General features: G+C 38.5%; 1 protein-coding gene across 4 annotated transcripts in view; it reads left to right on the top strand.

Moving 5' to 3' along the window:
- The window catches only part of PLPPR5 (phospholipid phosphatase related 5), a 146,701-nt gene that overhangs the window by 56,049 nt on the left and 65,075 nt on the right, over positions 1 to 25,577 (top strand). For all 4 annotated transcript variants that reach the window (XR_010366301.1, XM_064428152.1, XM_064428153.1 and 1 more), the window contains 4 exons: positions 10,065 to 10,197; positions 12,429 to 12,679; positions 20,725 to 20,901; positions 22,392 to 22,511. Coding sequence is in view for 3 of the 4 variants with exons in the window: in XM_064428152.1 (XP_064284222.1) it covers positions 10,065 to 10,197; positions 12,429 to 12,679; positions 20,725 to 20,901; positions 22,392 to 22,511 (681 nt within the window). In the remaining variant the exon portion in view is untranslated. The remainder of the gene's footprint in view (positions 1 to 10,064; positions 10,198 to 12,428; positions 12,680 to 20,724; positions 20,902 to 22,391; positions 22,512 to 25,577) is intronic.

A 25,577-nucleotide genomic window follows, 5' to 3' on the forward strand; every position in this document is an offset into this window, starting at 1 on the left:
AGATTGCATCCAAGACTGGCTAAAAAAGCATGTATTTGTACATTTACATAATAGCATGTATTTTATATAATATCCTTTATTGTCATCATACAGGAGACCAAAAACCAGCTATTATAAATTCTGCCTTGAAGACAATCAGTGTCAGAGCTTCACAAGACCTAAAAATTTTAAATAGACTTATTCATCCTTAAAACACTTCTCTCACCACTTGAGCTTTTTTCAAGGTATCTGATAAAGCCAGCAGCATATTTACTATTATTTTACAGATCTGTGCAAAGGAGATGATCCTTGTTAGGGTAAACCATTATGCACTATTTCATGAGTGGAAAGAGATACAGTCACATATTGAGGAAGAGTAGCTGGGTTTACTTCAGCCAATAGACTTTGCAATTAGTTTTGAGAATACCATTGCATGCCTTAAAGAGCTGTTTTTATGCTCTGCTGTCTTCACAGCAAAGTATACAATCTCCCCTCTGTCTTGTAGGCATTTCCTGTACTAGGAAATTTTTGCTGAAATTTCCCACTCTTGCTACTCCTGTTTCAGCTCATTGGCTGCTGTGCCAATGAGGGCACTTGGGACTTCCTCTTAATTCAAGCACTGCATTGTGTAAACTTCTAAACAGGGTCAGACAACATAGTGTTGCCAGCTGCACATCTGCAGCCATCTGGATTTGTGGCAGGAGCAGTAAAATAGACATTGTGTAGCAGAGTTGAAAGAGTGACAAAAGTGGTGCAAATCATATTTGCAGAAAACCCACCACAGAGAAACCCACCATAAAGTAAACCCACCATATTTGATCTACAGAATGTACAGTATCATTATTGAAAAGGTCTTTCCACTTGTGTATTTATCAAATAAAGATAAATGAGATATACTAGTGCTGTGTAATTTTTGTGAAAAAGCTTGCTGCCTAATTCATTCCCATTGCATTGTTAAGAGCAGGGGTGAGTAATTATTAAAGCTTCTGGTGCTCATAAACAGGCCTCTACCACCACTTGTATGACATCATTAAGATTCTGTTTCTAATAAACATCACTTCAGTATCTTAATTTATTGTAATAACATTCTTAAAGAGAAATAATTGCACACTGTGAAATTACAGCTCTCAGTTCTAAAGAAGAAGATGCAGGGGGAATGGTCACCCATTGTTTTGTTTCTGGGCTTGCTAGTTGTTTGAGGTGAGGCTAGAAGAGGCACTTCTGACCTCTTTTCTTTTGGGTCCTTTCTCCCTGACCAGCATCTCCAGTGACTGTTCTGGGAATAACATCATGAGTTAGCCTGGTCAGTGAAGCTTGAAAAGTTAACTTCTGTAGAGTCATCTCTTTGACTGTGTTACGCAAGTGTCAGTGCATGGTGCTGTCTCTACTTTTCTTTACTTGAAAGCTTCTGTTTGGTCATTTGTTTCCCGGCTTTCAGAGGCACTGGAAGTGTGGATTAATAATGTTAGGGTTTGTTACTGAGTAATTTTACTGCTGGTTTTATGCTGAATGCACATATTATGCACAAGTAACCCTAATGTGAGCTCAGAATAAGTTTTCATTTTAGACCAAAGGCTTTTATACATGGGCTTTTAAAGTGTTTTAAATTCATTTTTAATGACACCTGGATTCTTTGCAGTGATGCTTACAATGTAAAGACATAAAGTATATTAGAATAATGATTTAGAAGTTAATATGTTCAAGAGTGGGCATTGCATTTTTTGACATATCTTTCTGATTTATCTGACCTGTTAAACCTCTTTCTCAAATATTTGGTACTGCTTCTCTGTAAAATTGGATTGTCTTCCTAGTTTTATTATTTTCTTGAGACAGAATTCATAGCTAAGACGTATTTCTAGACTTTGGATGAGGTATTGCTCTTAACCTAGAGTGCCATAGTTTTCACAACGAATCCAGCTCCTGTTGAAGTTAGTGAGTTTACTGCCTTGGATTTCAACTAAAAAAGGTTAATCACCTTAATGCATTTGATTTTTTGGCAATTATATTGTAGCCTAAAGTAATGGTAAATGAAGAGTTACTTATACAGAGGCCATTATTAGTAGGAGTAGAGCTACTTAAGTGATTACAAAGAGAGCTGTTTTATTTTGAAGGTAATTTTAAATAAAAAGCTTATAACTATTTTCTTGAGGAGTCTACTTAAATTTATCATTATGAATCAAATACTATTTGATAATAATGAACATAACTAGTAAACCAGTTGTGTGTATGTTTTGTAGACATGCATATTTTGCCACAAAAATCCAGAAAACAATTTTTGTGGAATCTTACAGGCATTGATCTTATGTACAGCATGTTTTTCTCATAGCTCTATTAAAACACAAGGTACTTGCACACAGGGTACAAGTGTTTGATCCTTCATTTTCCATTGTTTGATGGCAATGGCAATTCAGTGGAAGTGGCTTTCCTTGAACTGATCTGTGGAATAATATATCTGCAAAACATCACTGGCCTTGAGTAAAAGTGAGCTAGAAGTAAGACACTGGGAAAAGTGAGAAACACAGATATTGTCCTTCTGCGCCTCTGAGAACAGTTGGCTACAGTCATATACTGACTGTAAAACCACTACTTTGTGACTGGAATCATTAAGAGATGCCTTTTATGTAATCAGATTTTATTCAAACAGGGATGAAAGGCCGTTTATGCTGAATTTTGCAATTGAATGTTCATCCTGGGTAGAAAAGCGCAGTTGCATAGATCACCTAAGGCTTAAAATACAGAGTAGCATTGCTGTTGGAAATGATCACTGTCAGATGCATTGGTATTGTATTTATCAGGGAATCATGTTTTCAATATGCACAGAAGGGTTAGGACACCAGTGTGCCTCAGCAGACAGAGCAATGTACAGTTTTCTTGGCCAGTGAAGAAACAAAGGGATTCACCAAGGCCAGGTCATAAAGAACCACAGTCTTCTCCACATGTGTCACTCGAAGTCCAGTGGAAGACTTCACTGATACAGCTGAATGCAGAGATGAACGTATATGAAATTCATCTTCTAATAGAGAAGATAAATTGTAGAGCTTTGAATATTTTATTTTTCCTTCACAAATACTGCAGTATTTTAAAGTTGAAGTTAAGTGCTTGACAAAAGTGAAAAATTATGATGTAGAATTCTTTTCCAATATCCTTAATGAAATAATTATATTTAACAACAACCTTTTTCATGTATCTATCAGAGATCAGGAGACTAAAATCAGTTGATATCTGAATAATATCTGTTCATATTACAACTCATTTTCCTAAGGAGGTGTGTTTGTGAAGTGTGGAGTTCAGAAACTTTACATAATGGCATCCTTGGTTTTTGTAAAAAGAAAATGAGAAAAATTTAAAAACTGAGAATTTCCTGTGAAAACCTTATCTGGAGTATTTGAGACTAAAGCAACTTCACAGTTTGACATGTGAATTTATGCCTTTAGAAGGCAGTTTTGAATTAAATTTTCTCTCTTCCCCTCACCATTTACTAGGGTATTTTTAGATGTAGAGATTTTTCTCTAGATGAACATTTTTTCTCTAGTTTTTTGATGTTATTTTTTTAAAATTAGAAAAGCTTGATGCATGGGCAAGAATTCTCATGAATGTCTCTTGTCTACTACCTATTGCAATGTGTTCAGCAAGAATACTCATGTCAGTATTGTAAAGCTGCCAGTATTTGGATAGTTTTAGAGCCAGGTGCCAGACACTCACTGGGCCCCCAGACTGCCACATGAGCGTTCCTGAGCGTGTTCCTCACATCCTGGCCATTTCCAATTGCCTGGAGAGCTGCAGTGTGGAGCAGCTGCATTTCTTCATCTCACAGTGGTACGAAAGGTTCAGCAGCCATGAGCGGGAGCTGCAGCAGCAAACACAGCAGCTGGAGAGGGCTGAATGAAGAGATCAGTGTGGAGGGCAGCCCAGCAGGGCAGGCAGGAGCTGCAGCAGCAAACACAGCAGCTGGAGAGGGCTGAACGCAGAGCTCGGTGTGGAGGGCAGCCCAGCAGCATGGGCACACCTCTGAGCTGTGTGCTCAATGCCCTGCCTCAGTCCCTGAGGATCAAGTGCCACGCAAGGCCCTGCTCTCATGTGCCACCAGTTGTGGCCCTCTGGTGCTGGCACGAGGCGTTCTCTTCTCCAAACAGCAGGGCCTGGTAACTGTTTCTCTCAATGACCTTTTGCTTGCCCAGCCTTTGCTCTGGCATTGTGCGATTTCAGCCCTGGTGCTGCTCTGCAGGGGCTTTGCCCATCAGACACCTTAGTTGGGCTCCAGAGGAGATGCCATTGGCACATATGATCAATTGCTCAGTTAAGGAAAAAAGGAAGGTCTTAAGAGACTCTGTACTTCAAAATATTTAATTTTTTTCCTCTCATGTGATAATGAATGAAGATAATTCAGTGAATGATGAAGTTGTCCATGTCTCTGTGATAAAGTTCTCATGTGATTAATTTCTGGCTTCCTGGTTATAAATGCTTGGCTACTGTGTGCCTCTTGCTTTCAAATAGCAGTAGAGTCTTTGTGAAGAGGGCAGCCTTTACCAGTGTTACATACTGAATATGTCTACAATGTATTAAAAAGGAAAATAATGAATATTTGTTCCTATCAAAAGCAACATTACTGTTTAGTACCATACAGCCTTACTCCACCCTACAGAGAACTAATAATGCAGGTAATATTTCACTGTTAGATATGTAATCTTTTACTGCTATTTTTCTTTCTTAAGTGGACATGACTAAATATGAATTTTAGTATTTTTCTCAAAAAAAATGGGGAGTACATATTTTTAAAGCAAAATTTACAGGCTCAAAAAGTCTGAGTTTTTTTAATCTTTCTTTAGAAAAGCAATTTTCTTTTTTACATCTTTTCTGTAGACTTTCAGAAGCTGCTATGCAGTATGGTCCTATATCCTCATGTTGAATGCAAGAGAGGATGTTTTCTATTTAATCAATACCACAGATTTATCTAGGGTTTATTTTTTCATTTTCTGCAGAACTACTGGTCATTTGTTACTATAGAAAATGTACTTCTCTGAAAATTGACCAGGGCATTTGCTGTCAGTTTAAGCAAGCAAGAAGCAATGAGAACAAGAAAAACACAGAGAAAATGGCCTCAAGGGAAAGCTCTGCATAATAAGCTTGAAATTGCTGCTGCTGGAAATACTGTTGCTGCTTTTCCTGCCGGGGCTGTCACCTCACTCAACAATTTTAGCTTCAAGTGGAGAGCAGAGCTTTATTTTGAGCATCACTAAAGGCCAAGGTTTATGCTGCTGGATTTCTCAAACTGAGACCACTATGCTCATTGGTACATGGATGGCATTTTTAAAGAGGAAATAGGCCAGGAATAGCCCATGGTCTCAAAAGTTAAAAAGACAAGTTAAAGAGCAGAAATAAAAAAGCATATAGAAGCCATATTTTTAGAAGAGATCTGCACCATACTAAGTGGGAACTCATAAGTTAAATGAATAGGGAGTCCAGGTAATTTAATTGATAACAATTTTCATAGAGATATGTAAATCATTCCCAAGATTTTTAGTTCCATTTTCTACCTTCTCTTCTTCCCTGATAAGAGCAAGGAAATTGATTCTAGAGAGAAAAGCAGAGCTATGGACTGCCTGAGATTCTCATTCCCCAAGGTTATTTCTTCAAGATGGTCTCATAGAAGCCTTGGTTACTGTTCAAGTCATGCCTAAATGGGAGAAACACAATGAATGAAAGGAAGTCAGAAGGGAAACTACAAAGCACAGTATTGTAAAATGTTCTTAACTTGATGAGTTGAGCACATGGATGAATATTTAGTGGTCTTTTTAATGCAGTAACCACTTTTCAGTGTTACTCATCTATCTAAGTGGTTGCTGTAGTTACAGCATAACCCTGAGAATTGGCAGAGAGGGAATTGTGTATTCTGTGACATTCCCTAGCCTGTGTGAAATATTTCTTGTAGCTTAAAGTAGGTGGTAGCTGAAAAGGTCTATGACTGTATACACAGAAATTTATTTCCTAATCCCAAATAGAGATTATCAACCTTATATTTCAGAATTTATCTTGTTTAAACATGTTCATGTACCTTCAGATATCTTGTCATGCAAGTGAATATTTAAGTCTCACTTAAGTCCTGGGACTTGATAGGGAGTTTTGTGAAATACGTGACAATGTAGGTCATAAAGTAAACCTCATTATTATTTTAAGAAGTGAAGATTTAAGGTCATTTATTTATATAGGTGCTGACTGTTGTAAAGCATAGGAGACACTAGGGGAGGTTTGTTTATGGAGTCAGTTTACTGGAAAATCAACAATGTCAGAGCTGCTCTAGCTCTAATATTTGGAATGAGTCAGGCTTGACATTTTGAGTTGAAAAGAACGCAGAATTTAGAACCAAGTTAAGAATATACTGGATGGAAGGACAAATTAGATTTTTAAATTGACATGCAGTGCTAAAACTAGGCACAGCTTGCCTGGATTCAGAAAAATGACTAATACAGGAAAAACCTGGACTTGGGAGGAGGGAATCAGTGTAGGGAATGTGTGCAAAATGCTATAAGAATCCTGAGGAGAAAGCAAGGAAAGGCACAAGTATTAGGTGGTTGGCAATAAGTACAGAAAATGTATTATTAATAATATATTAATATGGAGTTAAGAGGTGAAACAAGAAGAAATATTAATTTTAGATCACATCCCTCTCAAATTCTGTTCCTTGCTGTCAAATGGATTGTCACATCACAGACAGGATATGATTGCCATGGAGATGGTTCCAAGGACTTCTATGATTTAATTTTTGCTGGGTTAATATTTTTTATATGCTTCCATAAGAGTAAATGATCATCCTTGTCTTGCTTCTTGTTGCAACACTTATGTATGCTGTTTTTATCTAAGGACTCTGCAAGTTGTTTATACATATGTTCTTCAGAATACTGGAGAGCCAGCCTGCACTTTGTACTGTTAGACTACAGATGAAAATTGTTCTTTTCCTTATACTTTATATGCTGTGGCTGTATATCAAAATGGAAGGATGGCCTTAGGGAAGGATGGCCTTCCCTGCTTTCAAAAACTGTTAAAATATCTGTGAGCTAAGAATTTTAATACATACCTTTGGGAAAATTTGTACAGTGATCTGAAGTAGTGTGACCCTGATAGAATCAGGTAAAAGATGCTTCTAATATCCTCTCTTTTTCATTGCAGTCATATTTCTGTACTTGTACTTGTGTAGTTTTGTCCAGACATTGATGTTGTCAGAACATTCAGACTCTCCATTGCAATCTTTCACTGCCAGTTTTGGAATATTCCAAAAACTTTTTGCCCCAAGACTTAGAGAAGTACATAAATAATTCTTTTAAATTAAATGTAGTTTGTTGGCTGACTACAACTGGCATATGCAGTGGAAGGGGTAATGGTGGTTCCTGTGCCAGCAGGAATACAGAAATTGCTCTTTCCAGGAATATACCAGGCATGGAAATTGTTGTGAAGTGCAGGGGAGGTATTGCTCTCCTTTTCCTCTGCCCTGTAGACCCGATTATTGCCAGTGGTGCTGCAGAGAGGAAGGGGAAGGAATTGCACTGGGAAGAAGAATTTCTCCTGGGATTTATTGAGATTGAAAAGGATTTTTCTTCCATTTCTGAAACATCAATAGGCTGATTATTGAGATGAGCAGTGATTGTGCTGAAGGATGGAGGAAGGAGAACAGCTTTAGCTGAGCTGCCAGTACAGAAAAATAAAGAAGCTGTATTTATTGCCAAATTCTAGAAGGATTCTCTCGAAGCCAATCCACGGAAGCATAGAGATGAATGCCTTGTGTGCTCAATGACTCCTATTACTTCTGACAGCAGAGCACTAGGCCCTCTGTAGCAGAAGTTTGTTTTTAGCAGAGTTCCACATCCTTCTGACCCTTGCACCTACGTGCCCACCCTTAGAGCATTCTTGTTCAGCTAAGAGCTTGAATGCTGCTATTCTTGGAACAGAGGGTTTTCTTCATACAGGTCACCATCAAAGACAGGAAATGTAAGAAGGCAGCAGCAAAGATCTAGATGCAACTGATGAAGACATTGCTGGAAGTGAGAATCTCCTTTCCTATAACTGAACAAGCAGTTCTCTCTTTAGTAAATGCCAGCTTTCCTACCAGGCAAGAAGACAACCTTTATTCTTAGATCAGCAGATTCAGTCTCTGCTCGGAGCTGGAGAGTTGAGCTTGCTGGCAGTCTGGGTGTTCTTGAAAAACGTTGAGCACTGCATCTCACAGATGCTTCCTTTGTGCTGAATTCTGCTCTTTCCTGGAGTTTCAAAATCTGTGGAAAATTTTACTGCAAACTATTGAGTTTGGCAGAAATAATTAAAGGCAGAATCTGACTCTGTTCAGGTTGCCTAGTCCTTGAGAGGAAAGAAAAGCATTACAGTGACTCACAGTAAAAGTATTAGTGTTTCTGTTCTCACCTTTATGAATCACATTAAAACTGATATTTTTGGTATGTTTTTTTCATGAGAGCTATAGGGATCACTGGATTGAATTCTCCTCATAATTTGGATGATCTTGAATTCAAGGTTGAATTATTTTTCATGTATACTGATCATTTACTAATTATAGATGAAGAAATTCTACTTCACTGGGCTGGAAATTTGCTTGCATCACAATAGAGAGAGGATATTTGTTTGTTCAGGTATTGAATATTTTTTTCTTTAATCTAAACATTCCACTAGGATCTGAAGGCAGTCTAAAGTAATAGCTAATGACTGTTTTGGTGACAAATTAAATTTTGCTTTTCACATACTTGCCTCCAGACTTATTTTTGTCACTTGTGCCACATTATTTATAAGTAGCACTTTCCTCCACAATTCAGCTCAAGGATATCTGCATAATCTGCAAACAGCTAAGGAATGTCATTAATTGCATCCTTCCTGTTGACAACAAAATGTGTATGTGAGCTGGTGCCCACTGATTATTTTATTTATTTTGTAGAACTGTTCAGACCTATTGTGATATATGAAAATATTTATATTTTCCTGTTTGGGCAAAGGTTTAGAAAAACCTCAGCAATTAATCAGATTTGATGGTATTATTGGTTGTATTTGTGGAGTATTGAGATTTCACTTTGGTAGTCTTCATTCTAGTTGATTGAAGTGTGATGTACCTGTCAATAAGCTTTAAGTTTTTCATGTAGAGGTGTGGAAGGGCCTTGCCTGTGAGTCCCACAGTGAATCAGGGTTAGAATCCAGTGGTCAGTGTTTGACCCTTCTGCTCTACTTTTAAATTTCCCTGCCATAAAGCAGATATCATGTTTCTACTTAAAGTCTTGGCTTTGGCTATCAAGTCTCAATCCACAGTTGTAGTGAATAAAGTAAATGTCATGCTTTGTTGTACAGGTAAATACATAACCTAGAGAAGATGTTTTACATTAAAAATACATTTTTTTCTCATTTGGTGATTTTTACTTTTTTTTTTTCAACCATAATGTAAATGATATATAGACATGAGAACTTTATTTTGGTGGAGTGAATATGGCCATTCTTAATGTTAAAATATCAGTGGTAACACTTTGTTCAAGCATGAGGAACAGAGCTAAAGCCAGATTTGATAAATTTAGCTAGCAAAATGTGAATCAAACCCTGTTAAGTACCTCCTGGCAAACCAAACCTCTGATGTGAACAGGAGCTCTGTTATTTTCCCCCCTTTCTCTCTATCATAGTCCAGAATTTAAAGCTCAACCCTGCAAAGTTCTGGGTATCAGTGAATGCCATGTAGGAACTGAAATTCTGAGCACCTTGCAGGATTAGGCCTTTAATGTGGTCCAGATCTTGTGCATTGTATGATCTGTTGTTCTTGGACTAATAGATCTTTCCCTTTCCTCTCATCCTGAAATCTAGGTTATGTTATGTTGACTACAAATCCTGGTTGTAATAATTTATTCTCTTTTAAGGCAAATAAAGCAAGCCATAAGGCATATTTCCCTCATAAGAAGATTAATGTACAGAACTTGATTCACTTATGCTGTCTTCTGTGCTGGTTTGGTCTTGTTTCTTTAAGATGAGATGTCTATCTCTGGAATATTAGTGTGTTTTACTTGCTGTAATCTGATGCACCATTTCTCTCCCCTTTTTTCTCTTCCTCTAAGATTATCGTTGGAGAAACTGCAGTCTTTTGTCTACAGTTAGCTACAAAGGATTTTGAAAACCAAGAGAAAACAATATTAACTGGAGACTGTTGTTATATAAATCCACTGGTGCGCAGGACCATCCGATTCCTTGGTATGAGCAAAATTACTGCTTTCATTTTCTGAATGGTGAGAGTTATCAATTATGTCTTAATTTTGACCTGGGGAAAATACTCAGATAACCATATTACATTTCATGTGTAGTCATAACTCAGATGCAATTTTACTTTTAGGCAGCAAATGAAGCTTTTTGGAAGTTTGGATTAAAAACAGTTGCAGAAACAGCAGTAAAAGTAGAAGGAGCTGGGACCACTAGGGGAGAAAAACAACCAGCAGGCCTGAAGTGGGGTGAAGTGGAGAAAGGTGATATCCTTGTGCCATATCTATAGCTGAAAGTAAACACACACACACCCAAAAGCTGAGGACATTGGGATATAAATGTGTATTTGAAGCCAAGCCAATTCAGCTGCTTTCTTAGCCTGGCTATTGTATTATAGTCTCTAGCAGAAAATTGTTCAAAATCCATGCTACATTGGTTTTAGCTGAAACTCCCCCATTGACTTGAGTGGCTATGAGATGTCATCTTTTCTATTTAGTACATTCTAAGTGTGTTTGGAGGGAGAAGTCCCACCACTCAAAATGTGTGTTGGAAATTTCCAGATGCTGCCTTTTATTACATGTAGGGATGCCATAGCAGGGCTCAGTTCTGCTGTTTGGTTCTCTGTCATGGCTGCATCTGAAGGAAACAGCTGGAGGAATGAAGCCTTGGGGCAGCTAATCCTGCTGTGTGCCCCAGTCTCAGGGGGAGGGAGGGCATGTGCAGCTGTGTCTGTATTTGCAGTGTTTGTGTAACAACTGTGCCTGCCTTCCCAGAGTGCGATTCCCCCAGTAAGGAGACTCTTGTATAGGTCTGGAGGAGGTGCAGAGTGGTGATAAAGAGCTCCTCCCACTCTGGTTCCTCTCTGTGTAATCAGTGCCTGAATTTTCTTCCAACTAAGTGGTCCCTTCTTTCCTCACAGAAGCAAAAAAAATTTGGTTGGGGTGGCAGGAGTGAGCAAAGGCCTCACTGCCGTTTCAGTGGATGAGGCATTGCTCCCCATTATGCTCCCCCAGAGTGATGTGTCCAGCTGTGTTGTGCAGTGCACACCCTCAGGACTGGCTGAAAGGTCCTGCTTTGAAGTGACATGGCCAGGCACAATGTGCTGCTCACCAGAGTCTAGAATCTTGGGAGGAATTAACATTAGTGTGACATTGCTGACCAGCCAGGATCCCAGAAATCAGCCTTGGTCCTCTAGCTTTGCTAAGAAAAATCCTGACCTTTATAACTATGTTTCTTTGGAATTACGTCTGCTGTGATGTTGATCCTTTAAAGTCTTCATAGTGCCCCATGAAACTGGGATTTTCCAGAGCTCACCCTATATTCACAGTGAATTGGAGTATGGGAAAGGTAAGGTGATGTGCCCATAGAAATACAGGGGGAAATCTATAGCTCAGGTGGGATTGGAACAGGCATCCACTGGCTTTGCCTGCTGGTCAGGCTGCTGTGTTTGCATGTTCTTCCAGAGCTCATTTGCTATGTACAAAAGGATAGAGGGGAACCTCAGAATGGCAAAAATCTGTTTTCTTTTATGTAATCAGATACATGCATTTACATTCTAATGAATGAGTACATGTGCTTAATGCTTTGCTGATATGTCTGATTAAAAAAACTCTTTAGCATAAGTAGTTCCTCAAATATATAAATCTTGAGCTCACTGTGTTGATACTGTGATTAATATGCTATGCATAGAGATTTACCCAGTAGCAGGCAGATGAAGACAACTGGTGCATGGCAATATTGAATTATTCAGTACTTTAGATTCTTTACAGCTGCAAGGGGAAAAAGAAAAAGTTTTTCCAGTGTGTGTGTTATGACTTTACAACTTACTTCTCCATCAGGATCTGACCTTGGGTTTTCAAGCAGATTTATCGGGTGAAGAATTTCCCTCTGTCACTTCCGTTTAGTGAACATGGGTAAAAGTTAGGTACCAGTAAAGCCAGCTACCCCAAGCAGGGGATATGCATGGCTATGGGGCCTAGGAAAGCAGGCTGCTTGCACAAGGGGTGAGTGTTCCTATGAAAGATGGCAGAGACATCAGGTGTGTGGGTACATTGCAGTATTGCTGCTGCAGTTTTGTAGGAAATACCATCTCCAGCATGGGCTGTGCTCTTTAGGGTACAGTACATGGGAGGATTTTTCGTGTTCTTGAATGAAAGAAGCTGGTCTATTGTTATGATAAATACTATAAATTGTCAGGAAATTTAACTCTTTGTTTCCCTCTTTAGGAATTTATGCATTTGGACTGTTTGCTACGGACATCTTTGTAAATGCTGGACAAGTAGTAACAGGGAATCTTGCACCCCATTTTCTTGCACTTTGTAAACCCAACTATACAGCACTTGGATGTAAACAGTATACCCAATTCATCAGTAGCGTACATGCCTGCACTGGAAATCCAGACCTTATCATGAAAGCCAGAAAGACTTTCCCATCCAAAGAAGCAGCGCTAAGCATATATGCAGCTATGTATCTGGCTGTAAGTATATTATATTATTTAATAGCTATATTTTTGAGAGCAAATGCCTGGCACTCTGAGGGGGAGGAGGGAGGAATGGGCAGAAGATGAGGCCCAAAATTGGCTGATTTTCTGCATGCAAACCTTCTGTGAGTTACTGTGAGAATGATTCATTTGGCTTAATTCTGACAAGGTGTTGTGGTTTCTAAACCTTCTGAACCTTTTGCTGGGTGCTAAGGAGCAAGGGTAGGGATTTCCTCTGACTGGTGGTGGTACCTCTCTGTGTTTTAACCCAGTGCAGATCAGTAGAATCACACATGGCCATATTCTTTGATGAGGTGAAACAGAAGGGTGAGCTATATGGATGTCTGATCTCTGCATGTTTCTCAGTATCCCCGTGTGTCTTTTGGTACCAGAATTGGTGTTTATAGGTACCTCATCAAAGTCAGTTTGGCTTTCATTAGGCAATAAAGTGGGTTACAGGACAGTCCACCCTTTTTCCCTCTCTCCTCTCTTTTAAAGGGAGAGATGAACAGCACTGGGGTAAAACTTGGTGTTGACTGCCTGGATCAGAGCTGTTGTATAGGTTGTGGAGAGGAAGAGTCACCCTTTAGTCTCACTCAAGTAACTCAGGGTAGTTTGGAGTGCATATCATTCTAGTCTTAAGCAGGAGCAAGCACATCTTGTTCCTTTGCTGGGGACAAGTTCTCCCCAGCAGATCTATGTGGGAGTGTCTTACCTGACTTGTGCTGGTAATCACAGCCCTCTGCAGCCCTTTGGATGAGCCCAGGGCTGCCTTCACAGTGTCAGTGGAAACCAGGCAGGTGTGTGGAGCTTTGTGGTCATTGCAGGAGTCAGCCCTTGTGTTCCCTCAGAGGCCTGCCCATAGGTGTGTGTCTGTGTATGGATGCACGTGTAGATAGACACAAGTGTGAGTGTGCATTGCTTTTGAGCACATACCAGTTGAGCCAACTTTTAATTCCTGACTGATGTGGAAGGTGATACTTGATAACGTGGCAAAGATCTCGGCCTCAGTGTGTCAACTTAGTGCTTCTACTCAGGGTTTTAGAGCCAATGGCTTAAAATCTGCAGCACTGGTGGTAACATTTGCCAGGTTTCTTGTGAGAAATGTCTCTTTAATACATGTTGATCATCAGTTAGCACAGGCAAGTGTTTGCAAATAAGAGATGAACAATAATATTTTATTGTTTAACTTGAGGCAAGTATAAGTCTTCTACTATTATTGTCCTTATTTGGGGAGATATCTAAGGATGAGACACTCTAAAATTGATGCAAGTTATTTTAGAAAATACTCAGAATTTTTCATTTTAATTACTCCTATATTTCTCATCCGTCTGTAAAGTTGGATTTCTACTGTTGCCAAGAGTCAGAGTAACTAGGAAACCAGCTATTGAGCTACTGCAAAGCAGAAAGTAAAATAGTATTAATGCATATGTTCTAAAAACAAAAAGCAGACATCAGTAAGGTTAAATGCCTGATATAAGTGGTTTTTGACATGAGCAAGAATACTTTATGCAAACCTCTTCTGTGGTCAATATACAGTTAGCAATATAAAAAAATTAAAGCTGCTGAGATCCAGTTCATCACTATTTGCTCTTTCAGTAACTATAGAAATGAATATATCCTATGTCATTACTCCTGCATGGTGCTTGACACTGCTATCATTTAACTGAAGCACTATTAACTACTCTCAGGACTTCTGAGTTCCTGTAGTAGCTTCTTGTTACAATATTGTCAGGTTCATTGGGTTTTTTTTTTTTTTTGGTTTTTTTTTTTTTTTGTTGTTGTTGTTGTTGTTTTTTTTTTTTTCCTGAAATCCTAAGCATGACTGAAGCTAAAAATACTATTTATTACACTCCAAGGGGAAAAAAATTCAATGTTCCAGTATTTGGGGTCATGTCCTGACACTGCCATGATGTTTATCAGGATAGTTGGCACTAAATAACAATTTTCTCATCACTGTTCACTGGAGTAGAAGATTTAAAACAGTAGCCTAGTCTTTCTATGAGCCATGTCACACCAGTTATTGACAGCATGGACATAAAGACCTCCATATATTACTCACTTTTTCATTAGCATATAATCTTTTGTACAATATGTGCTTTCTTTTTGGTTAACAGAAATTTTGGAGAGAGAGGGAGATTGTTATGGAATCCTCCCTGGTTATTTCAGCCAGCTGGTCACAAAACAAAACCAGCTTAAAGGAAAAAAAAACACACAAAGGACTGACCCAAAGGTCCCTGCTCTCCGAGGTGGTGAAGTAAATGCTTTTGGACTTGTGTGATTTCACCAATCAACCAATTTAGAAACAAAGCTTATGCTTTATCTAATAATTCTCTTATCTCATTCCATTTAAGTGCAGCCACGTCCTTATCACCTAGCATCTGTGCATATTGTCTTATTAACAATAGCTTCTTTTTTCTAAGATCTTGAGGCTTCCATTTTCCCCCTATTCCCCCTTTTGAGAGTGGGTGGCTGCTATGGTAACTCAGAATTCCCTTGAAAGTACAGTCGTTTTCAAACAGTTGTTTTGCTAGTATTTAGAGCTTTGTAATGTTTGCCTCCATTACTTCCAGGATCTATCAAGAGAGTTTGGAATGGAAATATTGAGTGGCAGTGCTGTGGTTAGGTGTTTTCTCTACCCTGTTCCAAACACCGATGCATTGCCTTTCTTCTTCAAACTTTCAGGTTTTTTCTTTCCAGTGTACTAGTGTTTTCAAAATGAGCTTTCGTTAGGTATCTGTGCTGATCTCATTGGAGATCTTTTGTTTGTTTGTTTTTGGTTGAGTTGGGTTAGTAAATTGACTGCATCTAGTTACCAGCATTGCAATTCACCCTTTCTCAGATGGAACAATATTTGCTACATAGGCAAACATTGCAGCTTTATTAAACAGTATATAATTGTATAAGACACATTTTGATATACATAAGCTGACATAGCCTGGACAATTAGAGGTAGGTTTTTAAGCAGCCCATACTTATACACATACTTGGGGTGTTTTCCACAATTGAGACATAGGAAGTGGAAGTCATGAGTCTTTTTTGTTAGATTTAGTCAGCCTAATCCCGTAGATTTAAATTTAAGACCTGTGACTAACACTTATCCTTTGGTATTGCAGACCTAAGGGATTGGTCATGGCTAGCTCTAGTTCAAGGGAAATTTTAATTCTCTGAAGTTTTGCCCTTTTTTTGTTGTTCTTAATGCATTGCACAGCAGCAGTTGGGTAGGGTAGTGATTGAACTTTGTGTTACTGCACACATTTCAGGCTTGCTTTGGGTTTGTAATGATAGAGGAACAGGCTTCATGTCTTGATAGTTGACACAGCCTTTAAGTCTGTAGGCAGCTTTTGTTGCTTTGTACTCTGAACCCTTGGCCTCAACTATGACTTCAGACAGAACTAGCAGATTGTAAAGCCTGCAAATAATTGTTTCCTCTCTGCAGAGCTTTTGTTTGGCCCATGATCATGTTTTCTGCAAGGCTCTTGCTCCTGGCATTTTGCTGCATTGATTTTGCTGTTCAGTGTGCTTATAAGTCACTGGGAAAAGACAAGACAGTCTGGGTAACAGTGCTGGCAGCATGGTGACATTCTCCTCAGTGTCACTCCTTGATCCACTTATAGGTGTAGGTGCAGTCTCACCTGTCCTTTGTCTTAAAGTGCCTGTTTAGATTCCAGCTACATGGGCAGCTGGTGAAGGTATGATAGGCTTCTCAGACAGAGTTAAAGGAGTGTTCAGGAGGAAAAGGACTAGCAGAGCCACCTCACTGAATTGACTTTGTTGTCCGTTTTTTGTTAGGAAATTAAAGGATTCTTCTGGCTGCCTTTCAGGAATAGTGCTGGGAATGTGGAATTTCTTTCAGTATCTGGTGCAACAAGTATCCCTCAATACTGGTAATAAAATGTATGTCATGAGCGTCACAAATTGAGTGCATTGGTTTGGTTCAGACCAAATAATAAAATAATATGACTATTTGAGCCAGGAATTTATCTAAATACCTCTATAAATTTCATGTCAGTCAGCTCTTCATTACAATTCAGATCCTCAAGGAAACAGCCTTTGTAATAGATGGTCTTGGTATAGAGAAAGATACCTCTTACCTTCCCCAGTGGTTTTACAGTTACAGCTGTGGGGAGCTTATAGTAGGAAAATTAATAGTAAAGTCCAGAATTCTAGAGCTTTCTTTTCCTTTTGCCAAGCCAGCCCCTGACTTTGAAAGCCAATTTTGGTCTAACATCATAAATAATTAGATAAAAACATATAGAGAAAGCTGGAGGAGGCTTCAGAAACACTAAAAGAAACCTTCAGTGGACAGTTGTAGAAGGACCCAGATGATTTGAGAATATGACTTGGTTTGCTCTAGAAATAGTTTGACCCATTAATTATTACCAAAGGAAGCTTAAAAGAGTTTGGATTTTCAAACTGAATTCTAACTAAACACTGAACCTGTTTATAGGCTACAACAGCCCACTATTTTTTCAGCTTTTTGATATGAGTATCTCTATTCTTGTAGGTCTGATGAATATTGAAAACTCCTTGGGTGGAATATGGATAATATTACTTACATTACTTAAATAGTTCAAGATAATTTCTTTAATGCTAGCCCATTGTAAAACTAAATGAAAACATGAGATAATTTATGTTTGAAGTGCTGCCTGGGATGAGTGCCTGTACAATGATTTCTTCCTCATTCTTCTTGTTGTCTTATGAGTCATTATTCACTGCCCACTGATGGACAGGTCTTTGTCAGTCTCCCAGGCCATCTAAATCAGGGAGAAATGAAATAGCAGATGCAGAAGGGATCTTCTTACCTGCGTCCCTGGGCCCCAGGCTAATGAAATCAGCAAGGAAAATTATCTTCCCTCCTGGCTGGAGCACCCAGCCTGATGTGTAGCTCCCATGTAGCTAAAATGGGATTCTGAGACCTGTTACACCTGTGTTTGTGTGCATAGATATTGGTGTGGGTGGGCCTAAAGATAGCTGAAAGATGCCTAGAAAGAGCTTGCAGCATAGCCCAGGAATCCACTTTGTCCTGCACTTTACATACAGCTCTTGTTCTTTTCTTAACATGTTTTGGAATTATTTGTACTAGATTTAGGACAAACTTCACATGAGACTTGCAACCTGACACTTTTGTAGTACTTTGGCAGTACAAGCCTATGCCAAGGCTATGGTTGTTCCTTACATTATGGTGTGAGCCAGTCACACCAGAAACTTCACAGGGAGCTTGCTTTGTCTTTGGTGGTGATGGTGATAATTTCTTTCACATTCATATTTTCAAACCTGCTTCAATTAAAGGCTTTCTGTCAATATATGAGGTTCTCTTACAGCTTCACTTCCAGTATCTTGAAGACTGAAGGTCAAATGTTTGTGGTTTTCTGAAAGTATAGTAAATATGGTTATATTGTGCAATCAGGTTACAATCCACCTCCTTACGTGACTCTCTGCCTGTGTCTGCTTACTGGTGACAGCTCTCTGTCTTTTAATACTAAAATCTTATTTCAGGAGAAAGGAACAGTGACAGCAGAAGTTCTTCAAGAGAAGATTCAGTACCGTTCTGATACTCTCTCTGCGGGAGAATGTGCAGCCTGCAATATTGATTCTAACTACTGTATCAGTCCTTGACCTTACATACAAAATCTCTGCTGTTGGTCTTGCTGTTGACTAATGTAAAAGTTTTCTTTCATTGGAAAACTCCTCTCCCAATTTTTGTTCTTAAAAAGAATAGGGATGAAGTTGTTCAGTAAACATCTTTAGCCCTGTAAAAAGTTATACTGTCATTCATCCCTACTAATGATTTAAATCACTGAGGTATTTTCCTTTGTTGATACTGCATTTAATATTTATTAAAAGTGAGTGAAACATCCTGTCATCTTTTCAGGTTGTTTATTCTTGGTCAATTACTGAGTGTGCTGGTTTATAGTTTTTCCACCAGAATCAAGAAGAAAACAGCTGCTTAATTATGCTTTATTCTTAGTGTAGATCAGGTAGTTGACTGTTAATATATTATGCTGGAGCTGCAAGAGGCCAAGTTTAAAAATGGGTATATATGAATCCTGCCTCGGAGGAGGCTATGTTTGCTATATAGAGTTTTGCAAATACAGACTTTTTGTCACAGTATTTCAGGAAAGTTTGGCCTGTTTTTATTGATTATCTTGTATTGTAATATAATGCTATTCCTTGCCTGAGTAGTACTTGTCCTTTAAAGAAAAGATAGATATGGTACCTGTGCTGGCAGAATCCTCAGGTTATTTTGAATAAGAAGCTGGGCATGACAACCATGACTGCTCATATAAGGAGGGGACTTGGCAAATGGAGATCTCTGCTCGTGTGGGGCACAGCATGAGTCTGTGGTTGTTTTTCCTCAGTGCTTTGAGTAGGGATTTGAAGGACATGCTCGGTTGTAAAAACATTCTGAGAATTTTATGCAAAACATTTTTTGGGTTCAGCTTTGTATTAAAAATGTTGAAATTTGATTGAAGTGCTGCAGAATCAAGTATTTGTACTATAATGTGTTTTGTCTTATTAAAATTGAGATAATCTTCTTGGGCAATGACAAGTTGTTATAGATAAATGAAACATGTCACCATGACCTGCCTTAAGCAAATGTTTCCTTCTCAGTAGTCATTTCAATTTAATATAACACAATACAGAATTAAATGCAGAATAGCTTCCTGCTAACTCCCCTGTGTCAACTTCACCCAAGCTGTATTTGAAATTTGATTTTCTTATTGTGTATTAAAAATATTCCAGTGCTTTTCCTAGCACCAGCTGTCCTAACATATAGTGTGAATGTGGATAATGGTGGTAGTATCCAGTAGAACAACGAGATTCCCTAAACCAGATGGTTGCTGTATTAATTCAGTGTGTAGTACTCGGTCTATAGCTTGGAGAAAACCAGTGGGGCTAAAAAGCTGGATGTTAAAGTTGCATTTCTCTCTTATTACCTTTCTGCATGATAAGAGCAGCTCACTGAAGACAGCCTGCAAGAGTACAATGAGCTAAGACTCATTTGAAGACTTAGGGTTTCAGTAGTTTAATTACGGAAACATCTTCTGCAGAGTAGAAACCTTTTTCTGTCAAAAATCTTATTAGCTGAAGTATAATTTTTTTTGAAGGTGGGAAGGAGGGGTGTTGCAAGCGGTCTTAATGCCAAGATAAGAGAATGGAAAGCCTAATATTTGGTATTATTTTCTTCCATTGGCTCATCAGAGCTTGGGAAGTGCTGGGTTAAACCTGGTAATCTCTAATGCGTTTCTAGGGTAGAAGAGCTGCTCTATTATCAGGCACTGCTTTTAATTCAGTAGTATTGCACAGGGAGAATTAGACTGCAGCAGGACAAATGGATTTCTCAGTCTGATGCATAAAACCTGCAGCATTTAGATTGGTTTGTGTGAAGCATGGGGTTGTATTAGTTCAGCACTGGTTGAAATTATTATTATATTCACTGGTTGAAACTGTATTTATGAAAGGAGATGCTGGCATTTAGTTCAGTTTTCACTGCTCTTTGACACGGTTTTTTTCCTTTTCACTGGTTTTTGACAAATCACTAATTAGTCATGTAAAGAAGTGATGTATAAGGAAGAAAGGCTTTTGCTAATAAAAACAAGGTCTTTATGTGTTCTCTTTCTTACTCTGCCTGGCAGCTTGTAATAGTACTAGTAGTACTTCAGGGTAAATATTTTTTCTGTTACTGTCAACACAGCCCAGTGAAGAATCAGTTTCTTTACTTCTATGCATTAATAAATAAATACACAGACTGAGAGTAATCTGATAGGATTGTCCAATTTGCCTGGTTTTCTGTAGGCTTTTCAGGTTCATGTAAAATGCAATTTTGCTGTATGGTCTGATTCTTTTTCTTTATACATAGAAAAAGGGTATGATGACTTTTATCTACTACTCTACCTCCTAGTTTCTTTACACCCTCCCCACTCCAGAAAAAAAGCACTAAATACACATAGTCTATTCAAATAAAATATAGAGATTTTATTCACCAATTAGTGGGAGACATCCATTAGTCTTACACTTTCTTCCTTTCTAATTTTCAGATGTATATCACCAACACAGTGAAAGCCAGAGGAACAAGGCTTGCAAAACCTGTTCTGTGTTTGGGTTTAATGTGCTTGGCCTTCCTCACTGGAATCAACAGAGTAGCAGAGTATCGAAATCACTGGTCAGATGTAATAGCAGGATTTGTAATTGGAATATCTATAGCAGTATTTTTGGTAAGTGTGTGTGTGTGTCACTTCTGTTTGAAAAAAATTAATGCATAAGTTTGTATCTCTTTTAAAAAAGCCTTCAGATAACTAAATAACAAAAGACATGTTTCTTAGGTTTTTTTTAAGTAGTCATCAGTTTCCTTTGTAGTATTTACATACACTCAGAAATGTGAAGTCAAAAAAAAGGACTGATCCAGTTATCTTTTTTTACTTCCATATAAAACAGATTGTAGCATTTGAAACAGTAATTTATGCAGCAAGGCCCACATGCAGGAAGTATATATTCCTCAGAATATCACACAGTTATGATTTCATGGATAAAGTATTAAATTCGATGTAGTGGTACCCACGCTGATCAGATAAGAGGTTGCATTTGTTTTTCTGGCTTTACAATAAGTCTAATGAATTTATTTCATAGTGATTGAGGTTTATGTTGAAATGTCATATTTTTCTCTATCAAAAAATCTTTGTTTAGCCTTTTCCTTTTCTGGAGTTGTGTTCCAAAACCAGACAGTTAATTACAGTTGCCCATGACTACTGTCTGTGTCAGAAAACTATTTCTAATCTGTTAATCACCTTCACTAATATCTGCAGTGCAAGACTATAGAATAGAACAGTCACTGCTGTTTAATGCCTGTAGGTTTGTCTGCCTGGCAGCTTGCAATAGTACTAAATACATCTTTTATATTTTTCCCCATGGAAACACTTTTGAGCTTGACTCTTGGATCACAGGATCTTGGTCTCAAGATCTTGGATCTGAAAGCATGGCTTGGCTGAGAACCCCATGGCTGGGGTGGGTGTTTTCACTCCTCTAGACATGCAAGGGTAGCTGCAAGTCTCCTTTAAAATGCACCTGCTTGCATTTCCAGATGTTCCCTTCCACACAAGGTGTCCAGCAGCGTGACATCAAATTTAGATGTGTTTTGAAGAAAATGTAGTTGGCAAACATTACTGCTCAGCTGGGTGTTGTAATTAGTAGAAGCACAAACTGTTACACATCACATTACAAAGTCCCTGTGTGAGAATCTGCTGCCCAGAGCAGATTTGAAGTTACATTCAGACTTGGCCATGGTCCTTGCCTTCTTGTTCCCTTTTGTTGCTCTTCATTTGAGAAAGTCTTTGCTGATCGTGACTGAAATGGCACTGGCCTTCCCAGGAGTTACAGGTTAATGCCATGTGATGCTGCAAGGCATCTCTTCATGAGATTGGTAATAACTGGTGTTCTATTGTGCAGCTTCAGTAATGGATTTTCTTTTAGATAAGAGGGTTTTTTGGTTCTCAAATGATGCATGTACCAATAAATCACTTGAAAGTCATTTGTCTTGAAATATTAATTAAGGTTTTTCTGTAAAACATGGATTTCACATTTCAGTGATTCTACTGTAAAGCTGTGACTAAAGCTGGTGTCATTTCTGCCTAATGATAATTGTCAGGATCAAAGCTTGAAAAAATGAGTTGTTCCTTAGGTATTCTGTTTATCTTCAAATCCTTTCTAGGTTGTTTGTGTGGTAAATAACTTCAGAGGACGTCAGCCAGAACATGAACATTCTCATCTGGATAATCTGACCCAGATGCCCATGATCAGCATACCCAGAGTAGAAAGCCCTTTAGAAAAGGTAATGTCTGACTTTTTAAAAATCAGTTAAATAAAATGTAGCTTTCCTGGAAATCACAAACTAACCTGACAAGAGTGCCAAGGTAATCAGATTTAAAATAAAGAAACATGTCAGTGAAAGAGAAATAAGGAAGGAATTAAATTCAGTGACACCCCTTGGGAGACTCTTCATGTCGTCATTTTACTGACATAGCTGCTGCTAAGCCCTTGAAGTCAGGCTGAGTAGATCTGAGACCCTCTCCCCTTGTGTTCCTCAAGTAAATGTGTTTAATACTCTGCCTGATAGTCCACAGAACAAAGAAAGTTCTTAGAATGCTTAGAAAGAAAGTCTAACCCCTGGCCCAAGGGGCTTTGCAATACAAGTGGCATTTATCCTGTTTGTTTGTGTAATGTCCTCAGCCTGGTGCAGAGTGTGAGATGCAGTCCCTTTTGGGTCACCCATGGGGCTTCTGTCATCAGACACAGGGTAGCCCAGGACAGGGTGCCCATTTGGAAGTGAGAGTAGCAATGGGCCATGCCATGACTGCACGAACCCCTTGATCTCTTGTCAGAGCACGTGGGATTTTAGACTAGAGCATGCTAGTGAGAGTCTCCTGGGTATGCCAAGAGTTTTGCTTAAAAATTTATTTTACTTTAGTGTTATAACCATTTATATTTTTTGAAAATGGTATTGTACTATGTGTTAGGTAAGATTGTCTGACTAATTTTATGAGCAAAAAACTACTGAAATAGATAGCATAACCAAATGCAGAAAATATTTCAGACATTTTTACCAAAGGGAAACTTTGAAGTAGTAATGTGAAGTTTAAAGGAAGGCTTACTTTTTCTAATGACTGTGTCTGTCATAATTTATTAAACTCTATTGGGTTATGCCCATATTTGAAGACAGCAAACAATTCTACACTGGGTAGGGCACCAAAAGTATTTTTCTGTGATATTATTTTAATTCCAGATTAATTCTGATTTTTTTTTTCATGTTCAATATAAGAAAGGTTTCCCAATCGGTCTTAATCACTTGAATGTGGTGGAAGTTGTTCTTTAGGAAGAATTACTGCTAGTCCTGGGGTTTTTATTCCTTTCCTTGAAGGGAAAGAAGATTTCTTTTCAGAATGGTCTGACATGCCTTTTTTGAACCAAATATGTCTAAACTACTTCCGCTGATATCTTGTCGTAAGGAGGTCAGAGTCTCATTTGCTTGAACAAGGGTTTAGATGATGAATGTGTATCTTCAAAATAATCCATTCAGTAAGCTTTCTGTAAAATGTCAAAACAAAACAAGCTGTCAGCTGGCCTGGAACCACATTAATAAGAACATGTTTTATTTACGTGCTAGGCTCTCATGCAATAGAAGCCATTTCTGTGGCTCGAAAGCCATCACAGGTAATACATTCTTGGGTATTGAAGTTTTTTATTTTTCCCTGGGGATAAAGACTTCTTGTTAACTTCATGTTTCTTTCTACTTGGTTTGAGAACCTCTCACTCATGATCAACAATGTTCTTGTCCTGAGACTTGGCCTAGTTTAAGATGCTGTGGGGAAAGCTATGGGAGAATGTGGGAGGATGGTGGCAGGAGTAATGTTTGCTCTGCTTGAGGATAACCACTGCCATTTGTGAATTGCCCAGGACTCTATTACATGAATGAGCTTCCTTCCTTCTGAACCTATATTCTTATAGCAGTAACTGTTTGCTGTCATGCAGCTTCTCTCTAGAGATTAGTTTTAATTAAACTGGGGACTGACCACAAAGTGATACCACTTGCTGAGATCCCATCTTTGTCTGTGTTGCAAAGCTTTTCTCTTTTTCAGACAGAGGATGGGATGCAAGGACAATAAGGTGAAGAATTTGCTAATTGCTTGGAAATGCTTTCTTCTGTTTCCACTTCCAGAAAGTTTAAAATTGAATTAGAAAATAATTGATAAAGAAGTTACTTACATGTGAGTGCTTTAGGTTTTGAGTGTATATGGGTAATTTAAACTTTATTTAATGTAATTTTTTTGTTTAATCTAAAGTTTTAGGTAGAAGAAAGACCCTGTTAAATAAAAGGCATTAAGAACTTCAAGGAACTAAGGTCTAAATTAAAGTTAGGTATTCTCAATTGACTACCATTGCTACAAGAATTCTTGAATTAGTCTTTGCTTTTTAACTCCCTTATTTTACATCATTTGTTCTCTCCCGGAGAGAGAGAGTGATGCTAAATAATTTGTGTGCTATTTGCCTCTTCCTCCTTTAGACACTTGAGTTACTTTTCACTACATTTCAGTTAGGACTGTTCCACTTCAATATTCTAAATGCACATAGATTTACATTTTGCTTATTTTAAAACTTTTTTTCTTATTTTCAATCTACAAGCTCCTGTACCAATATTAAAGACAGGATCTGTCAGAAATTAGCTACTGGGAGTAGCACAAATCCTAACTGTCTGAAGTTATCAGAGGCTAAGGCAGTGCAAGCTGGAAGCAATGCAGCTATGTGACTGGTACTAAAAAACCAGTAACTATATAGGTGTCTGGGAACAAGCAATTAAAAACTCCTGCCTTAAGGAATTACTTCATTAGAAATGCCTGCCAGGTAGGACTCCACTCACTGTTATTTTGTAATAAATTCACCTGTAAATGAGTAAGCACATGATGCATCATACAGACTGGAAGCATATTACTTTGCTGGGTCCAGGTCTGCTATTGGCTATTCCGGTGCTTTCTCCATGGAGAGGAAATGCTCCTGGCACGCTCACTGTGCTGCCACTGTCTGAGTTCTGGGGGAGGTCTAGCTGTGTTTGAAGTGCACTTAAATAGGCATAAGTTCTTGTGATACTCCAAATTGAGCTGCTGCTGCTTAGTGACAAGGTTAGATCACTGTTGCATGTTATACACTTCTGTTTCATTGTGGTGCATGCAGATGATTTAGCTGTTCTGCACGGGTGCCCATGCAGTCAAGTGAGCTGTAGTTGCAGTGTCTTCTTGAGTGATCCTTGCCAGAACCTGCTCAGCAGTGCAGACTTAGTGCTTTTACCTTAACTATAATAATCCTCAGAAGTAATGAAAGGAATGAAAGCCAAGAAACCTCATCG

The sequence above is a fragment of the Passer domesticus genome, chromosome 7 (assembly GCF_036417665.1).
Source record: "Passer domesticus isolate bPasDom1 chromosome 7, bPasDom1.hap1, whole genome shotgun sequence".
In the NCBI taxonomy this organism is placed as follows: domain Eukaryota; kingdom Metazoa; phylum Chordata; class Aves; order Passeriformes; family Passeridae; genus Passer; species Passer domesticus.